Source organism: Ailuropoda melanoleuca, chromosome 10 (genome assembly GCF_002007445.2).
Source record: "Ailuropoda melanoleuca isolate Jingjing chromosome 10, ASM200744v2, whole genome shotgun sequence".
Taxonomy (NCBI): domain Eukaryota; kingdom Metazoa; phylum Chordata; class Mammalia; order Carnivora; family Ursidae; genus Ailuropoda; species Ailuropoda melanoleuca.
Genome location: NC_048227.1, coordinates 89,531,897 through 89,549,424, shown reverse-complemented (window position 1 = coordinate 89,549,424; position 17,528 = coordinate 89,531,897). Strand labels below are relative to the sequence as shown.

The 17,528-nt window shown below is 36.0% G+C and overlaps 1 protein-coding gene across 1 annotated transcript in view; it reads right to left on the bottom strand.

Moving 5' to 3' along the window:
• LOC100482121 (utrophin) overlaps positions 1-17,528 on the bottom strand; it is a 63,459-nt gene that overhangs the window by 34,084 nt on the left and 11,847 nt on the right. The window contains exons 4-6 of the mRNA XM_034670789.1: positions 15,593-15,750; positions 13,892-14,058; positions 12,862-12,973 (exon numbers count right to left, since the gene is read on the bottom strand). Of these exons, the coding sequence (XP_034526680.1) occupies positions 12,862-12,973; positions 13,892-14,058; positions 15,593-15,750 (437 nt within the window). The remainder of the gene's footprint in view (positions 1-12,861; positions 12,974-13,891; positions 14,059-15,592; positions 15,751-17,528) is intronic.

Below are 17,528 nucleotides of genomic sequence, written 5' to 3'. Positions count from 1 at the left end.
ATATATACATATATTATATATATATAATATATATATATATATATGTTAATATATTCACAGGGTTGCGCAACCATCACCTCAAAAAACCTCAAAAAACAAACCTGTACCCATTTGCAATCACTACCACCCCCACCCTAACCTGTCACCTCCCCTCAGCTCCTGGCAACCACTAATCCACTTTCTGTTTCTATGGATTTGCCTATTCTGGACATTTCTTATAAATGGAATCATACAATATGCAGTCTTTTGTGACTGACTTCTTTCACGTAGCATAATGTTCTTCTAGCTTATCTATATTTAGGCTTCCACATGAACTTTTGCTTGGGGAAAAAAATGACACATCATTCAAAAGTACACGACCAATTCCACATCACACATTCTTTAGCTCAAGACATTCAAGGCATCGAAGAATGAAGCAAAACCAACCAACCACCAACCAAAAAAACCCTTCTCCCACGAAACAAAAATACAAAAAACAAATAAAAAACACCTACCTGCCTCCCAGAAAGCTATAGCAGGGACTGAAGTTAATTGCGATAATGCTCAAATTTAATATTTGAAAGAAAAGAGTGCATTCTCATGCAGAAACGTCCTATTTTTATTTCCTCTTCAATTTTCATAGCAAGGGGAAAAAAAACTTCCACCAATAGTTATAATCCAAAGGCACTGAATTCACTAATGCCATAAACTTTATGCAATATTAAAAGAAAAAGTAGAAAGTAGTTCATCCCACAAAAACAGGTGTTATATCCAGGTCAGCAAAATGTAATTCTTTTGTTGAAAAAGAGCCAAGAAAATGAATTACACCTATTTTCTCACCCAAAAAAAAAAAAAAAGAGAAGATATTTTCACATATTTGGTCTAATTTGCTATCTAATGACAGTACCTAATATCTCTCTATTTCAAAGCACTAGAGCAATAGTTTGGTAAAAGCAAAAAAGAGGACCACCTACCTAGCATAATGAATATAATCAAATTCAACTCTACCTTCACACTAGGTATAATACTTTGTTCTCTTTCTTTTTCAAGCAAATAACTATTGATATTATGATCTGAGGATGAAATTGAAAGAATCATTCATTACTACACAAATTATCCAACATTTATGTTATCCATTATTTCTTGAAAGACTAGGTTTTTATTTATTGCTGTAAGAAAAGAAAGAAGGAGAACAAAAGATTTTGTAGATCTCATTATATGAGACAAGGGGAACATAATGGCATAGAACTCTGCCCCTTATAAATAGCTTTCCTTCATTCTCTTTTTACCATCAAGGGTGGTAAGATTAGCATTACTTTTTTGACCCCTCCGAAAAGCTGACACTAAAGCTTTCAGGGATTCAGACCTACAAGTCAATAAGGAGAAAGCTGGTCTTGCAAACCTGGGTCTTTTCACTAATCCAGCACTATATCCCTTCTCCTAGAAAAATGCAACAGTTCTAAGTTTTGTAAGAGAAAGAGCTCATAGCCATAGTCTAAAATACCTATTATTACATTAAGCTACCCAGTGGCTGATTTTTACCAAATTCCTGTTGAAATGTCCTTTTGTGACTTTTAAATTGTATGTCCAAGATACATTTCGTGTAAGCAGAATTAGAAAAAAGTTACATATGAAAGAGAAAAATGAAAAAAATTAAAATCACCTGCTCTTTGACCACCTAGGGATACCCACTCTTAAAATGTTTGTGACTGGACTGATTTATTTTTTAATTTGTTTTATTGTAAAACAAAACAAAGATATATAAAGCTATACACAACAAATGCATGGCTTAGTAAGTTATTATAAGGCAAATACCATCCAGTCAGGAAATTGAACTTTGCCAGACATTCCAGAAGCCCCCTTCCACATGCCTCATTCCACCCCTCTCTTTCCATAATAACCGATATCTAATCATTTTTATAAGCAATAACTACCTTGTGTGTAAAAAATACTTTTTTCCATCCCAAAGTCTATCCCTAGATACTGTATTTACTCATTCCAAAAAATCTGATATATTTTAACTCATTTTCAATCTGCAGGTTTCCCCTCCATACTTGCCATTTCCTTACGGTTTGTCTGTTGGAAAACACAGGCAATTTGACCTAGCTAAACTTTGCTGCTTGCATATTATTCGGTGCACTTCAGCACATTTCTCAGTCCTTTGTATATCCTGCAAACTGGCAGCTGAGTTAGAGAATGGATCAGCTTCAGGTGTGATCTGGCAAGACTATCAGTAGTGTTTGGTAGGCACAAGAGGTCTGGTTATCCTGTGATCCTAGCAGATTTCATGCTAAATGCCTATTTCCACCCATTGGGGGCTTCGAAATGGTGGCATTCTTTTTTTTTTTTAAATAATATTTTTTTATTATATTATGTTAGTCACCATACAGTACATCCCTAGTTTTTGATGTAAAGTTCTGTGATTCATTACTTGCGTATGACACCCAGTGCGCCATGCAATATGTGCCCTCCTTATTAACGAAATGGTGGCATTCTAATTCTATCATTCGTTTTCATTTATTAGTTGAAATAATTATATGAAGCCATGTCTCTTTGTTTACTCTTTGGCCACGCAGTAATACAGTTCATTCAGGAAAGGCAGGATTGGGGCGCCTGGGTGGCTCAGTCGTTAAGCGTTTGCCTTCGGCTCAGGGCGTGATCCCAGAGTTCTGGGATCAAGCCTTACATCAGGCTCCTCCACTGGGAGCCTGCTTCTTCCTCTCTCACTCTCCCTGCCTGTGTTCCCTCTCTCACTGGCCGTTTCTCTCTCTGTCAGATAAATAAATAAAATCTTAAAAAAAAAAAAAAAGGAAAGGCAGGATTACATGTTTGATTTTTCCCTTTTATTGAACGATTTCCCCAGTAACACACTGGTTTCCTATCATCCTCCAAAGAAGACCAATTTTTAAATTTTTTTCATGTATCATTATGAACTTGTAGATTTTTAACATATTTGATGGGTTTTTGGTCTATTGCAATTATTATCATTATTGAAGATCAAATTATCCTACATTTGGCCAATAGGAGCCCTTCCAGTTAACCCCACTTAGTTTAAGTTCTACAGGTAACGATAATTTAACAATATATTCAACGATATATATTACAGGACTCTACCTGTCCTTAGGATGTTATTTCTCTAGTTATTTTGGTTGTCTGAAGCCTGGTCTCTAGCAAATCTTCAAGAAGTGCTCATAGGACCAATATTACCTGAGTTCTTTTATGTTGGTGATAATTTTCCTGGGTCCTTACTAGATAGTAGAAGGCTGGTTTTTCTCAATATAAAATCCTTGGCTCACATGCTTTTCCCCCCTGAGTTTCTTAAAAATGTCCTTCCATTTTCTTTTGGTATATAGCTTTGTTGTTGATTATTTAATTTTCTTTCCTTTTTAAGTCATGTTGTTTCTTTTGTTTAAATGACTGGAAGATTTTTTTCTTTGACTTTAAGGTATAGTAATTTTATCAGAACATATTATAGTATTGGTCACTCTGAGTCAGTGTTCTCAGGCATGTGACATACTCTCAGGATATAGTTTCCCCTTCTCTTTTTTGGTGGGGAGAAAGGTTTTTCTTGAATTTTCATTTGTAGTGTTTATTCTGTCTTACTCTGGGTTTCCTATTCTGCATTCCCATTATTCATACTTTCAATTTCTTCCCCTATCTTCAACATTTGTCATTTTCTCTTTTTATATTACTTTCTTCATTTCTTTTTCACTTTTAAAGTTTGTCTCCTATTCACCTTCTATTTCTCTCAAGATATTTACCTGTTCTGTTTATTAAGACTAAAATTAATTAGTCTTAACTTTTGAAATGAGTTTTTTCTTTTATTTCTAATTCTTTCCTGACTTCTGTCACCTCACCCTTTCCAAGATTTTCCAGGTCTGATTTACGTTTTCTTTCATGTGTTGGATCATTTTCTTGAGCTCATTTTAAATTAGTAGTTTACGTTTTTGATCTGTTCAAGGAGCACCTATTTCTGGTATGCTTTACTATACTTATATTATTTGGTTCTTATATATTTTTCTTATAATTGCTTTATAGGAGATTTGATCTTGATACTTTCTGCTGCTCAATTTTGTCATTGTTGTGAAATTAATTTTCCTAACTCAGGAAATCTTTGTTAAGGTTCAGGAAAGCTTCTCTAACTTCACAGGGCTCCTTCTTCTATTGCTTCTGTGGGGTATTCAAAAATAGGGCACTTGAGTTTGGGGATTTCCTAGTCCTATTCCCTTGCCCTACTTTGGACTAGACCATTTCTTTCTTTCATCTCTGTTGCTTTCACCTGCTATGTTTGTGTCATTCCTAACAGTTTATCCAGGCTGAGGCTCTTTTCCTGGAAGGAAGCCCTGGGGGGTCAGGTCTAAGAACTCCCGAAGCTCAAAGCACCCCAGCACCTTCAGACCTTCTCCTCTGGGCTCCTCCTAGGTTTACAGCTCTGCTCCCAAACCAGCCCTTTGAGCTCTCCACTGAATATCTGTTGTCTGTTTTGGGGTTCTCCATTTCTCAGGCACCCTTGCTTCCTTTTCTTTCGTCTTACAGATAATGATATCTTCATGCAGGTTTTATGGCTGTTGGTGGCTTGTCAGCACCCAGATTTATTTGGGGGTATATCTTATTAGCTAGTTTTATTGTAAATGTTGCTCAGAGAGTTGGTTTTTTGTCTAGTTGCTCTCTTTTTATGTAACTAATTTAGAAATGGGAAGAAAATGACAAAGACAAAAGATATTGAAAAACTCTACCACCATCTCCCCCAAATCCTTCTGCCTTGATTTTTAACAAGCACATAAGAAATCACATATCCGAATGAGGACTGTCTTTCAAATTGTCATTTTTGGAAAGCTAATGAAAGTGAGTCACTGTGAAAAACATTTTAAAACAAAACCTACACAGATAAGTGGGCATGTGAATACTCAAAATTATACTTCTCTGCACTATGCTGCTATTAAGTAGCACAGAGATAATGATGAAAACTTATTTGGATAATAACAAGTAATTAGTTCACAACTTGCACCCCACCAACTAATGCAAATGAATGCATGAAATATAAAAACATGTTGCTGAATTATAAAAACTACCCTGGGGGTAAGTCTATGCATGTAACTCTCTACCAAAACCTTAAAAACTCCTGTGTAAGTTGGCATCAGACGATTTTTCACTCGCGTTCTATTTTCCAACTGAAGTTGGTAGTATTTTAAGTTTTCCTTCATTTTATTACTTGACTGAAGACAAATATAGACATCATATAGAGCAAATTTAGAATTAATCTTTCTTTTACTTGTGTTTGTATATCTACATATAAATCTATGTGCATTATTCTACATATCTCTGCTCATGTTTTAAACTATATATTTTTATTGTAAATGCTGACACTTGTGTATTATTGAACTTCAAAAACGTGGATATATGACTGAGAGTCTTTTCCTTCTCATTAATGTGAATTACAAGGAGCAACAAGGCTAAGGTACAAAAGAATCTAGAATTTAGAAATGCTAACCCTCGTAGTATTATAGTCAAGTAGGTCCTTGAATAAATTGCTTTACTACTTCAGCTCAAAAAACTCCTCCTATTAACACGAAAGATCCACAAAGCAAAACATAAAAAGGACTATTAACAAATAAGCTAGAGGCCAAAACATCCAACCTCTAAATACTTAGCAATTTAAGCAAAACACCAAAACAACTGCAAATAAATATGTAAAACCATATGTATCTAAAATCTCCCCCAAATTCCTTTGGTCGGCTCATAACGTGGGATGGCAATATTATCTAATTCTTTAACAAATACTCCTATCATTAGAGCTTTAACTGTTAACTACAAAAATGAGTAACTTTTAGACTGAGTAAAACAAGGAAGTACAAAGAGGAAAACCAAGGTTATATAAGAAACAACACAGCCATTTGACACATGGGTAGAATAATTAAACACTACCATTTGGGTACTATGCACAAGTGCAAAATCACTGTTCAACAGTATCATCATTAGCAAGATTTATTTCTTAAACATAGAAGTCAATAATCCCGAGTGGCATATGCATACTTCTAGGGAGTCCATCCATCATTATCACAGGACTTATCTTAAAGATGTTCCAATACTTTTTTCTAATTGCAAAAACAACTTCTCAGGATTGATTTAAGTTTCATTGATCTCGAAAAGTTGAAATTCAGATACACCGAACTCCATGAATAGGATGAAATCAGTAAGACAAGCTTGGAGTCTTTCAAATTCTAATGGAAAAACATGAAACTAAAAAATTAGCACTAACAGAATCACCAAGGGGTCAAGAATAAGGAGGGTAATAAGGCATCCAAAGGAAAATGGATGTTGTCCAAACCTCAACTTAAGAGCTAATGACACACTCTAAATGCACTCCACTTACTGGGAACACAGGGTAAGGTGAGCAAGAACTGAAAAGCCACTTCAGGATGCTGAGGTCAGAGAAGGAGCGATGATGCTGCATATTGAGCCTGCTGGCAAATGTCCCAAGGCCCATCTGATGGAGCAAGACTGCCAAAAACAAATGACGCTAATGCGATGTAGAGCTTTCCAAAGAATGAACCAGCATTTTCTGAGATCTGCTTTTCATGTCTTACAAACACACCAATGCTGGCAGGGTGAAGGGGAGTGGAAAGAACAACTAATTCTAGTTTTTCCCTTTGTCGTTGTCATTTCTCACTAACAACATATAGTCTGCAAAGAAAAGATGTGATTTCACTTTTGACTTTTTTTTTTTCTTTTAAAGATTTTATTTATTTATTCAACAGAGATAGAGACAGCCAGCGAGAGAGGGAACACAAGCAGGGGGAGCAGGAGAGGAAGAAGCAGGCTCATAGCAGAGGAGCCTGATGTGGGGCTTGATCCCAGAACGCCGGGATCACGCCCTGAGCCGAAGGCAGACGCTTAACCGCTGCGCCACCCAGGCGCCCCCTCACTTTTGACTTTAAAAAGAAAACTTTTTCTAGGTTTTTTTTCTTAGTAGAAAACTGATTTTTCTATAGTTTCTAGAAACACTGAACATATGAAACTTTATTTCCCCATTTATTTAATCAATATTGGCAAGAATATACTTGAACCTGTTGCTTTAAAAGTAACATGCACTTCCTTAAAAAGTGCAAAATAAACGCGTTTTAAGTATTATTAAAGTAATAAACTGTTTCCCATAGAGGTGTGTTTTTCCTGTCCTCCGCTCTTCTTACCAAAATCTCAATGAAACTATTAGTACAAACTAGTCCTATCCGAAACTTGCACATAAGCAGAGAATTTGGTAATGATTCCAGCTCCATCAATTTGAATGCTGGGAATAGCTGACATTGTTGACTTTTCCAGCAATAACATTTTGCAAACATCCCATTTCTTCACCCTGAGCTAACACATCTCTCAAACCACCTTCCTATCCTGGCTCACACTTCAGTTCCTTATTTGCCAACAAGCAAGTACCCTATTCCCTTCCCCATTTCTCCTTTTCTCTTCTGGACCACTGCCCCTCACCAGATGCACACAGCTTCCATTTAGTTACCTTCCTTTCCCCATTATCATGGACCCTGTGTTCTTTGACGTAGAGATACACTCCACTATATCTTGTTCATAAATGCAGCTGAAACCCTTCTCCTTCAGTGAATCATGACGCTCCCATGATAACACATCCCCCTACCACCCTCTCCATGATGGGCTGTGTAATCTCTCCCCCACAAAGGCCAAGAATAAAGGAGGTTACAGCATTTTGCCCTTAGCCTCAGCCTTCTCACCAACTAAAACTAATGTGCCCACCCACTCCCCTTTGACCATACGTGGCCAGACACAGCTACCACCTGTCACCTTCTAGAGACATACCGATGATCTACTAAATGCCACTTCATCTCAAAACCTTTTATGTTCCACACTGGGGTATGTCCAAACCTCAGACCTCATCACTCAAAACATTATTTGGTTCCAAATTTCTAACTTGGGAAAAAAAAAAAAAGTGACCCTTGCTCCTACTTCTTTAATACAAACAAACCTATTCTTTCCCCCATAGTCCTTCAACCCCTTTTGGGATTTCTTCAGTATGGGAACAGCCCAAAGCAATCCCAGTATCATTAACCCCTTTGTATCATTCACTCCCTTGGCCTTCAACTATATCTACCATCCTTTAATTCCAAAGCGACTGAGCAATGATGGAGTCAGGGCAAATCCTTGCCAGTTAACCTCAGCTGCACTCCTGTTGCAAAGTAGCAATCAATTTACTCATCTCTTGTTGACTCACACTTGCCCCCAGTAGCAATTCCAAACATTTTCCATTCTCCTTAATATTTAACCCTATGCAGCTCTCTCTCACTGGCAGGAATTGCAGAAACTCTTATAAATCACAAATGAAATTCATCTTCTCTCTCTAGTTTAAAGGACTACCTTTTTTTATAAGTCCTAATATACAAAAATGTATCTAATGTGAATTAAATTTTGGTTATTTGCAACAGAGAATATAGACAATTTTTTAAAAAGATAAAATTAGGGTCATTTTCATTGTGGAGTTAAATGATCCCAAACTCTTATTCCAATAAAAAAAAACTGAAAATCTGCACATCTATAATATAAAATGTCACCATTTTTTAAATAAATAATAATCCCTGAATTCAAACATGTAGGTCACAGGTAACACTAAAAAATTTTGACTACTATCTTGATCCATAAACTTAGTCATTAAAAAAAAAAAAATACACAGTCTTCAATTTCCCCACGTAGAGGTCTTTACTTTCCTTCATTATATTTTCACTGTATCTCCAGTCTGCAGCAAAATGCCTATATAATTGGATATCCAACAAACATAACACTCCAGCAAGCATACAGGAAACAGTTTGCTAATGAGCCAAATTATATATATTTCCCTAAGGGAGTAAAATCACTAAATCCAGGCCACCAACTTTGAACAAATCACCTTTTGTAAGACTTAGTTTTCTCTTTAAAATGAGAATGAATTAGATGATTTCTCTGATCTTTCCAGCTTTAATATTCTATAATTAGTATTTATAATGTCAGATATGAACTCATTTAGCTTTTATGAACCAGCTTTAACTACACGTAGTAAGAAAAAAAGGAGTTAAAAAGAGAAGGGAGGGCGAAAAAACCACATGGAAAACAATGCAGGATAATACACAATGGAGTACTCATCCGTGAAACAGGGGCTCCTGGTGGAGCCCACAGGGTGAGGCCTCCTGGGAGGGGAAGCCAGAGGATGCCGGGGAGATTGTACACACACAGTGAGAGCTGAGCTGTTTTTGAGAAGGGGTGGGACTTGGAGGGATGGAGAGAGAGTGGTGACAGGGATGAAACAGAATCTATGTCATGTTAGTTGTTTTAGATGAACCCTTACTAAGCCTCATCGCTGTCCTTAAACTCTTTAAGTGTACAAAGTTGGGTGACAGAACGGTGGAAACAAATATGAATTTAAAAAAGTCATTTTTGAGAGAAAGAAGAATTCTACTTCACTTCTGTATGTAAATGTTTTACTATCAATTTCATAAAATGCCTTCATAAATTATGATAGAGAATTCACACACCATTAGTCTGCTTACATCTGAAGACAAATATTGTCACAGCAAGCTGATATGTTGGAAGAAATATTTCTGGACCTTTGAGGGTTTAAAATAAGACTTCAGAAAACCTTTAACAATAGAAACAGTAAGATTCAGGAAGAGGGAAGTTGAAGGGGAAAGAAATGAAGTCAGTAATATACCTAGAGCACCATCCCGACCACAAATGGAGATGCTCTATGAGAAATGTAAACATCAAGATCTTCATGGGAAGGGCTGATCCATTTACATGCAGGCAGTGCTTACTATCATTGCATTGAAAAACTCACATTTGAGCTCCTTTTCTAAGGCAGACATCAAATGAGTTTAGGGAATGTTGGGTAAAAGACAGATGAAGTATAAAAAAAAGCTCCCTTAAAAGAGACCAAAAATCCAAAGAATGTGGATAAAAAGAAAGAAAATTGGAGAACCATTAATGCATTAATTCATTACTATTCAATTCAAGGGTATACCGTTCAAAAATTCAATTTACATATATTTACATATATTTCTAGTTACTACAAAAGCTATGGGGTCAAATGCAGAAAATAACCTGTCATAAGATGATTTATGAGTAGGTTGCTGATTAAGATCACTACATAAACTCCAGAAAGGGGCAAAGGACCTCCCAAAGCACACCTATGAAAAGGAAGCCATCCCTTACAATGCAGGAGAAGCCATGATCTCAGACATGACAACAATGACTTTGCAAAATCTATGTAACAAGAAGAGCTTTGGGTAACCTACAGGTTTCATTTTAGAATGGCAGTTTTCAGGCAGCAGTGAAATGCATCCGTGTATGGGTGATCCTCAAGCACGGCCCCATTGGCCAATGACTCTTGTTGAAGAGATGTAGATTTCAAATTGTGTGGGTATTTCTCAAAATCATTAGGAATTGTATTTAAGACCAAGAAAAATTGTAATTTTATACATCTTCACTTACTTTATACATCTTTAAACATGTCATCATTTTTATACATCTTTAATGAATATTTACTTTGTGATTTTTCCCTTTTTTTGACATCAGCTCTTTATAATCAGTTTCCTAAATGCCTACTTCTAATCATGCAAATATCAATACTATACTTCTCCCCAATTTCTGATAATGACCATCAGTGTTCTGCACAATCTGATACCATCTTTCTCTTCCATCTCATCTCCTACCACTCTCCCTTTTGTGGATGGAGAAATTCACCTGTTTCTTTCTGTTCCCCTGTCATTCCCACCTCTTTCTTTACCATCTGCATGGATGTGTGCCCTGTGCAGTTGCAAGGGTCCCTCACTCACAAGCTCCCTAAGTTTGGCTTAATGTTCTGCTATTGCCATCTTAAAAATTATAAAACATTTTGAACAAGGGGTCCCACTTCTTCATGATCCTCTGGGCACTGCATATGACACAGCTGGTGCTACCTTCCGCCCTCTCTTGTGCAATATGCTCCATTATCTTCTGTGTTCCAACCACGCCAACCTCTTTCCCATCTCCAGACCTCCATGTCTACTGTTTCTTCTCTGAAATATGTTTCTACTAGTTCTTCACACACCTGCTTCTTTCTCATCCCTCATTCTCAACTCAAATGTTAACTCCTCCGGCCAACCTTCCCTGACTTCTTTATCTAAAGTGCCTCCTCTAATCTTCTATCTCATTATCCATTTATTTCTTTAAAGGCACTTACTATAATCTGTAATGATCTCATTTATTTGTTTCCTTGTTCCTTGTCACACAGTCCCCCTCCTCCTCAATGGAAAGTAACAGGAGAGACAGTAATCTTGTCTATTCTGGTAGTACACTGATGAATGAGAGCTGAGAACAGTGTCTGACACAAGGTAAGTACTCAATATTTGTTTGTTGAGTGAATAAATATGTTAATCATAGTAATAAATGGTGCTTCATAAATTTTCTTGGAGGATTTTTTTCCCTAAAGTTATTATGCACTATGTGTATTTCATCTATTATAATTCCACAGCATTTTCTAGAGATTTCCTCTCTATATATCGGGTACCTATTTATTTCAGATAAGATACCCAAGACTGTGAGATTTATATGCATGTGTTTTGTAAGTATTGCTATTTTTCTGTCAATTTATAATCCAAAAAAGCATCTCAATCCCCTAAACCTAAAGAAAATGTACACCTCTATGAAAAAAATTTGGTTCACTATTTGGAAGGAAGCTAAGAAATAGCTCTTGAGAGCAAATGAAGATAACTTCAGAAACGATAGCTTTAAATCAGAAGAACAACAAGAATCAGTATCCAATGCTAGCGAGACTGTAATAAAATCGGAATATTAACAAAATGTGATAATAACGTAAAGTTTAAAAAACATCTTTTAGAAATAAGTTGACATGAAGAATTTTGGCCATAAAAATATTCATATTCACTGACTAGGTCTCTTATTTCCAGAGTTTTATTCTATAGAAATATAATTTATGCAATATAGAGAAAGACCTATTTTCACAAAGATATTTATGTGAGTGTTGTTTATAGTATCAGATAATTGAAAATAAACTTAGTGTCCAAATAAATTTGAGGGAGTGGTTAAATTTTAGTAATTCACTCAATTAAATATTCTGTAACTAGGAAAATTATAAGGTGTGACAACAGGGAGAGCATTTACTATACCACATGTTCAGTGATTAAAGCAGGATCAAAATAACACAAATATAAAAATAAACCTAATCTTAACAAAATCAGAAATTTGATTTGATTTGATTTGATTCAGGAGCTAGATTTGTGAATTTTTTACTTTCTTTGTTTTCTACTTTTTTGCTAATATAAATATATTTAATTATGAAATTATATTTTAAATGTGTCTAAAAAGAGACATGGTTTCTCATCACATAGTATCATTTTCAATGCAGGCCAGTGTGAGCTCTTAAAAAAGAGTTTGCTACCAAGACAGTTAAGTTTAAAATCAAAACACAGATGTAAACAAAATGTAATAAATTAATTTTTCCGAAAAAAAGTATAATTATTCTATGTTAATGAATTCAACATAGATGTATTTATTTAAAAGAAAACAAAACACAAAAAAATCAGTTAAAAATTTCTTAAAAGTGATTTTTTTCCCATAAAAATTTAAGTCTAAATATACTGAATAATTTTGACATTAGTTAATTCAAAAGCAATAGGCCATTTTAAAAAACAAACAAGAGGGGAACCTGGGTGTCTCAATTGGTTAAGCAACCATTCTGATTTTGGCTGAGGTCATGTTCTCAGGGTCATGGGATCTAGCCCTGAGTTGGGCTCCACACTGGGCATGGAGCCTGCTTAAGGTTCTCTCTCGCCCTTTCCTTCTGTTCCCCCCACAAACAAACAAACAAACAAGAAGTGACTCAGTACTCACAGGTATACAATATTCCACCATTGGGTAATGTAACTTGTGACCTTTTGCTGTTCGACCCGAAAAAAAGCAACTCTGGCAGACATCATAGTTAAAATGCTTTAGGCTTCTATACCTAAAGAGACAAAAAGAAAATTCATTAGCTTGTATGCCTATTATTTAGTCCAAATCATTCATTTGTGGTAAGGAATGCCATTCATCCAAATCACCATGGAAATAAAAGGTAGTTTGGCCACAAAATGTAGCATTTTTTTTAGTATTTTAGCTCTAAATTAGGGCCAAGAGAATCTTGGCTTTCATAAGGGAAATTAATGAACCCACCTCCCAAGTTAAAAAAAAAAAAAAGCAAATTTTTGGAATTCAAGTCTCTAAAGCACATTCCCATCGATTTCAACGTTATGAGTAGACAAATATCCACGGCAGATTTTCTGTAACGTGTGAAAGTGAATGCAAATGGCTGAGAAGGAGAGTCATGTTTACTAGCGTGACATGTCAAATTTTAAAAAATCAATTACACCATCAATAAGAAATGACTCTCAAAATTCCCTGACAAAGCTTCCTCCAGTGAGGGTGAACAGCAGGGTTACTCAACTTCATAATAAACTTGGGGAGAAGTAACACAAAGTGATCTGGGTACTTCTCACTATTTAAAAGTCACTTTCTGCTTACTAAGATTGACCCCAGAGGCCGTGCAACATCACCAGATTCCATCGGGGCCGTATCTACATAATGAGTCATACAGTTATCATGCATGAACATTTCTCGGATCTATGTGAATGGAAATTCAGAAAAATCTCTGGTTCTGGAGCAGAGTGGTATAAATAACAATAATAATAAAAATAAAATAAGCTTCATGTAGCAGCTGTAAGAAGGAATGCCATTTTCAGATAGATGGAATATGCTAAGTGTCCCATTTATTGAGGACACGCTCCCCTGGTGGGAATCAGTGGGTAGGGATGATGAATGTATGCTGAAATTGCAACAACAGAACAGAAAACAGTCTCCCGCTTCCACTGGTGACAGATCATCTCACCTGAAGCCAACAATTGGACATTCTTTACAGATGTTGCATTTAGCCTGATGCTTTGCAGTCTCAGCTGCTGCCACACGATGTAAAACGGGCAGCCAAACCATGGACTGTGGTTCCAGACGCATCCAGTCTATAAACTCTTTCACGCTTATCTCTGGCTTGTTGTTATTCTGGTAAAGAAACACATACATTCAAAGTGAAGAAAATCTCTTCATTTAAATTGCAGCAGGTGTTGCTTTATAATCTTCTGAAAATCTATATGAAGTGAAAGAGAAGTTACAGAACTCTTTCCAGGTCCGTTAAATCACAAAATATTTAAGGTTCTTCATGGAGAGAAAATTCTAGAATTTAAAATTAGAAAAAGTAGAAGTTATCATCTAGGAAGAAGAAAAAAATCCCAATACCTTAATAGACTCAGATTCAAAAAAAAAAAACAACAAAAAACCCAAACCACACAATTCTAGGTGCTATTTTCACATAAGTATTTTAATCCTATAAAACTCATTCATCTAAGACAGTAAAAATTTAAGAAAGTAAAGACTCAATGGTAACTTCCCAAACTTGAAGGTCATTATAGATGCTAAATAAAAACTGTTACCTCTGTGTCCTGCTCCACCTGTTAGAACATAACGCTGGGAATATATTACTATGAATATACTTGGCGACATTTCCAAATTTATTATGATTAATTGCATTAAATGTCTTAGTCTCTCTTTAGAACCTAATACTGACTCATTTTCATATGTGCAAAGTTAAATTTAAAAGTTAAATAAAGTTTTAAAAAGAAGTTAAATAAAAAACATCCTTCTCCCACTTTTGTCAAGGTCACCCTATGAACCAGTACATGGGAGAATCATATCTAGAATGTTCATTTGGTATTTTTTTTGTATCTCTGAAACAAGTAAAAGGGCCATTATAAAACGTAATAAGCCATAACATCAATTCTCCTTAAAGAGATGGTGTGAGCATTTTTTTTTCTCAGCAATAATTAATCACTGAATATGCTTTGGCAAAATATCTGTAGCCTTCTCCTTTATGCATATGTATAACACCAGTAGTAACATTTTTAGAACGCTTTTGTATACAGAAAGCATTAAAAAGAATTTTGGGGTTTGTATGGAAGAGAAAACACTGAAATCAATTATGTAACTCGGTATGTAGTTACACTTTCATGAGTATCAAAAGACAGAGGAGATTCACGTGAAGATAGACAGTAGGAGCATAGAACCTCACCTGAAGGGCTCAGAGAAGGATTTCCAGAGAATGTGAGATAAGATCAAAAGAAAGAATAAGGATCAGCAATGAGAATAGAGTTTGTAGGTGAAGGGTAAGAAAGAATACTCTAAACAGAGGGCACATGCTCCAAGGTGCAAGGGCAGGAATGAAGGAAGGAAAACTGCAGCTGAAAGCAGACAGCAAGGGGATGAGTGGGAAAACGTGAGGCTCGGGGCAAAGTCAGGGCCAAATCACAGTAATCTAAGAGCGCACTGTAAAGATGTGGGGTTTTATCCATTGGCAAGTAGTAAGTCTCTTTGAGGAGGTTGCTGTTCCTTGAATCAAATATGCTTGAAGAAATAAGACACAAATGTAATGGGATGGTACTCAACGTCTTCTACCATTTGGTTCCCCGTTCCAATACTCAGAACATCCTCAACAGAATCCATTCCTGACACATTCTACAAACCAGCGGTCCTTCGCGTTTACCTGTTGGAAGCAGCTGCGAACACTGGGTTCGATATTACTGCCCCCGAAAGCCGCTACTTCCCCCAGCTGCCGAGGGATCTGGATGGCATCATGAAGTAACAGGCCAAGCTGCCTCTGGTCACACATTTCTGTGGGCCCCGCCACTTCCTTAAAGAGATCTGCAAGGAGAAGAGCCACAAGGTTCATTTCCATGTGCTGAGACTGTTCTTTTATGTAAACCCTATCCTTGGTTTTGTCAATTGAATGATGTAGATAAAAAAAAAAAATCATGTGGACATGAATCACATTAGTTACCTACGGAGAAATTCTATGTAAAAATGATCCACTTTCTTACAGAAACGAATACTTTTTGAAAAGCAATTTCCAAGTTCTAAAAATTCAAAAATCACACAAATTCTCAGTGCTTTTCATGTGAAATTTTATAAGAACAGAAAAAAGGGGAGTAAATATTTATTTGATCCTAAAAACCATTTTTCAAACAATATCTGGTAAATGGATAACGGATCAAAGTGTATCATTCTGGATTTTTTTTTAAGGGAAATAATGCTAAATTTAACACTGCCAACAGTGAATTTTCAGACAATTGAACCAAGCTCAGTGATACTGACATAGTAATTATAATGAAATGTTATATGCATACATATATGTATATATGTATAAGCATACATAGAAGAAATGAATCCAAGTTAGACAAATTTAATTTCATTATCATTTGTTCACTTAGATTTGGTTAGAGTTCCATTTGTTTTTCTTTTTTTTCTTTCTTTTTTAAAAATTTGAGTACAGTTGACACAATGTTATATTAGTTGCAGGTGTACAACATCGTGGTTCAACATCTCTATACGTTATGCTGTACTCACCACAAGCATAGTCACCATCTGTCTCCATACAATGTTCTTACAATACCACTGACTGTATTCCCGCTGCTGTACCTTATATTACTGTGATTTGCTCATTTCATAACTGGAAACCTGTATCTCCCACTCTTTGTCACTTATTTTGATCATTCCCTCACCCCCCCTTCCCTTTGTTAAAAATAAGACTATCAAAGCCACAAAATATTTATCCAGGACTCTTAGGATGCCATTTAAAACCCATTTCTAAGAAGAGACCTCCTAGGTAATACTGCTTTACACAGAAAAGTACACATTTCAATGACTGCCAAACTTTCCTCTTTTGAGGAAGACAACTATACTACGCCACAGTTAAGGCACACAAAACATAAAAAATTCCTTAACATTTTGACATCCTTCCGGATTCTGATAGAAGTCCACATTTCATATTCTAGGCAGAAACAAAAAGGACTATCAGGATGTGGGGATAGGTCACAACCTAAAATTCAAGTTCCAACAAATTGGCACAGAAGAGATGCAAAAGGTCATTCTGAAGGATCTTTGCGAATGTGTTCTTGATGAGATGAGAAAGTAAGAAGGTCCAGCTGTTATTAGAACCTAATCAAGGGATATTCTCAAGAAGGCACGAAGAGAGAAGGTGTCACCAGGGTGAAGACACGGACATTAGCCATCGCAAAATCAATGTGCACATGGATACCAACTGACCCAGAATGCCACCTCTGCCGCTGAGTTTGGAGAGCAAATTGTCTTCAATCTTAATCTAACAAAGGAAATAATAATGAGGGAGTGTTCTGATATCATTGGGGAAATTAAAACTAAAATCAGTACTAAGGGCCACAAAACCAGAAACAAAACAAAGCGCCAGAACATTTCCAGAGTCTCAGTACTCCCAGAGAAGATGTCAAGATTTCAACCCAAGAGATGTCTTATTTAATTAAGTACTAAAATGGCATACTTCATGGATTAAGATAAATATCAGAAATTTTCATTGCAGGGCTCCGGCTTTCCTTGCCACAATTTGAAAATTTAATGTGAAATAATACAGAGGATTAAATTTGCTGACATTTGTAGAAAGTATCCCC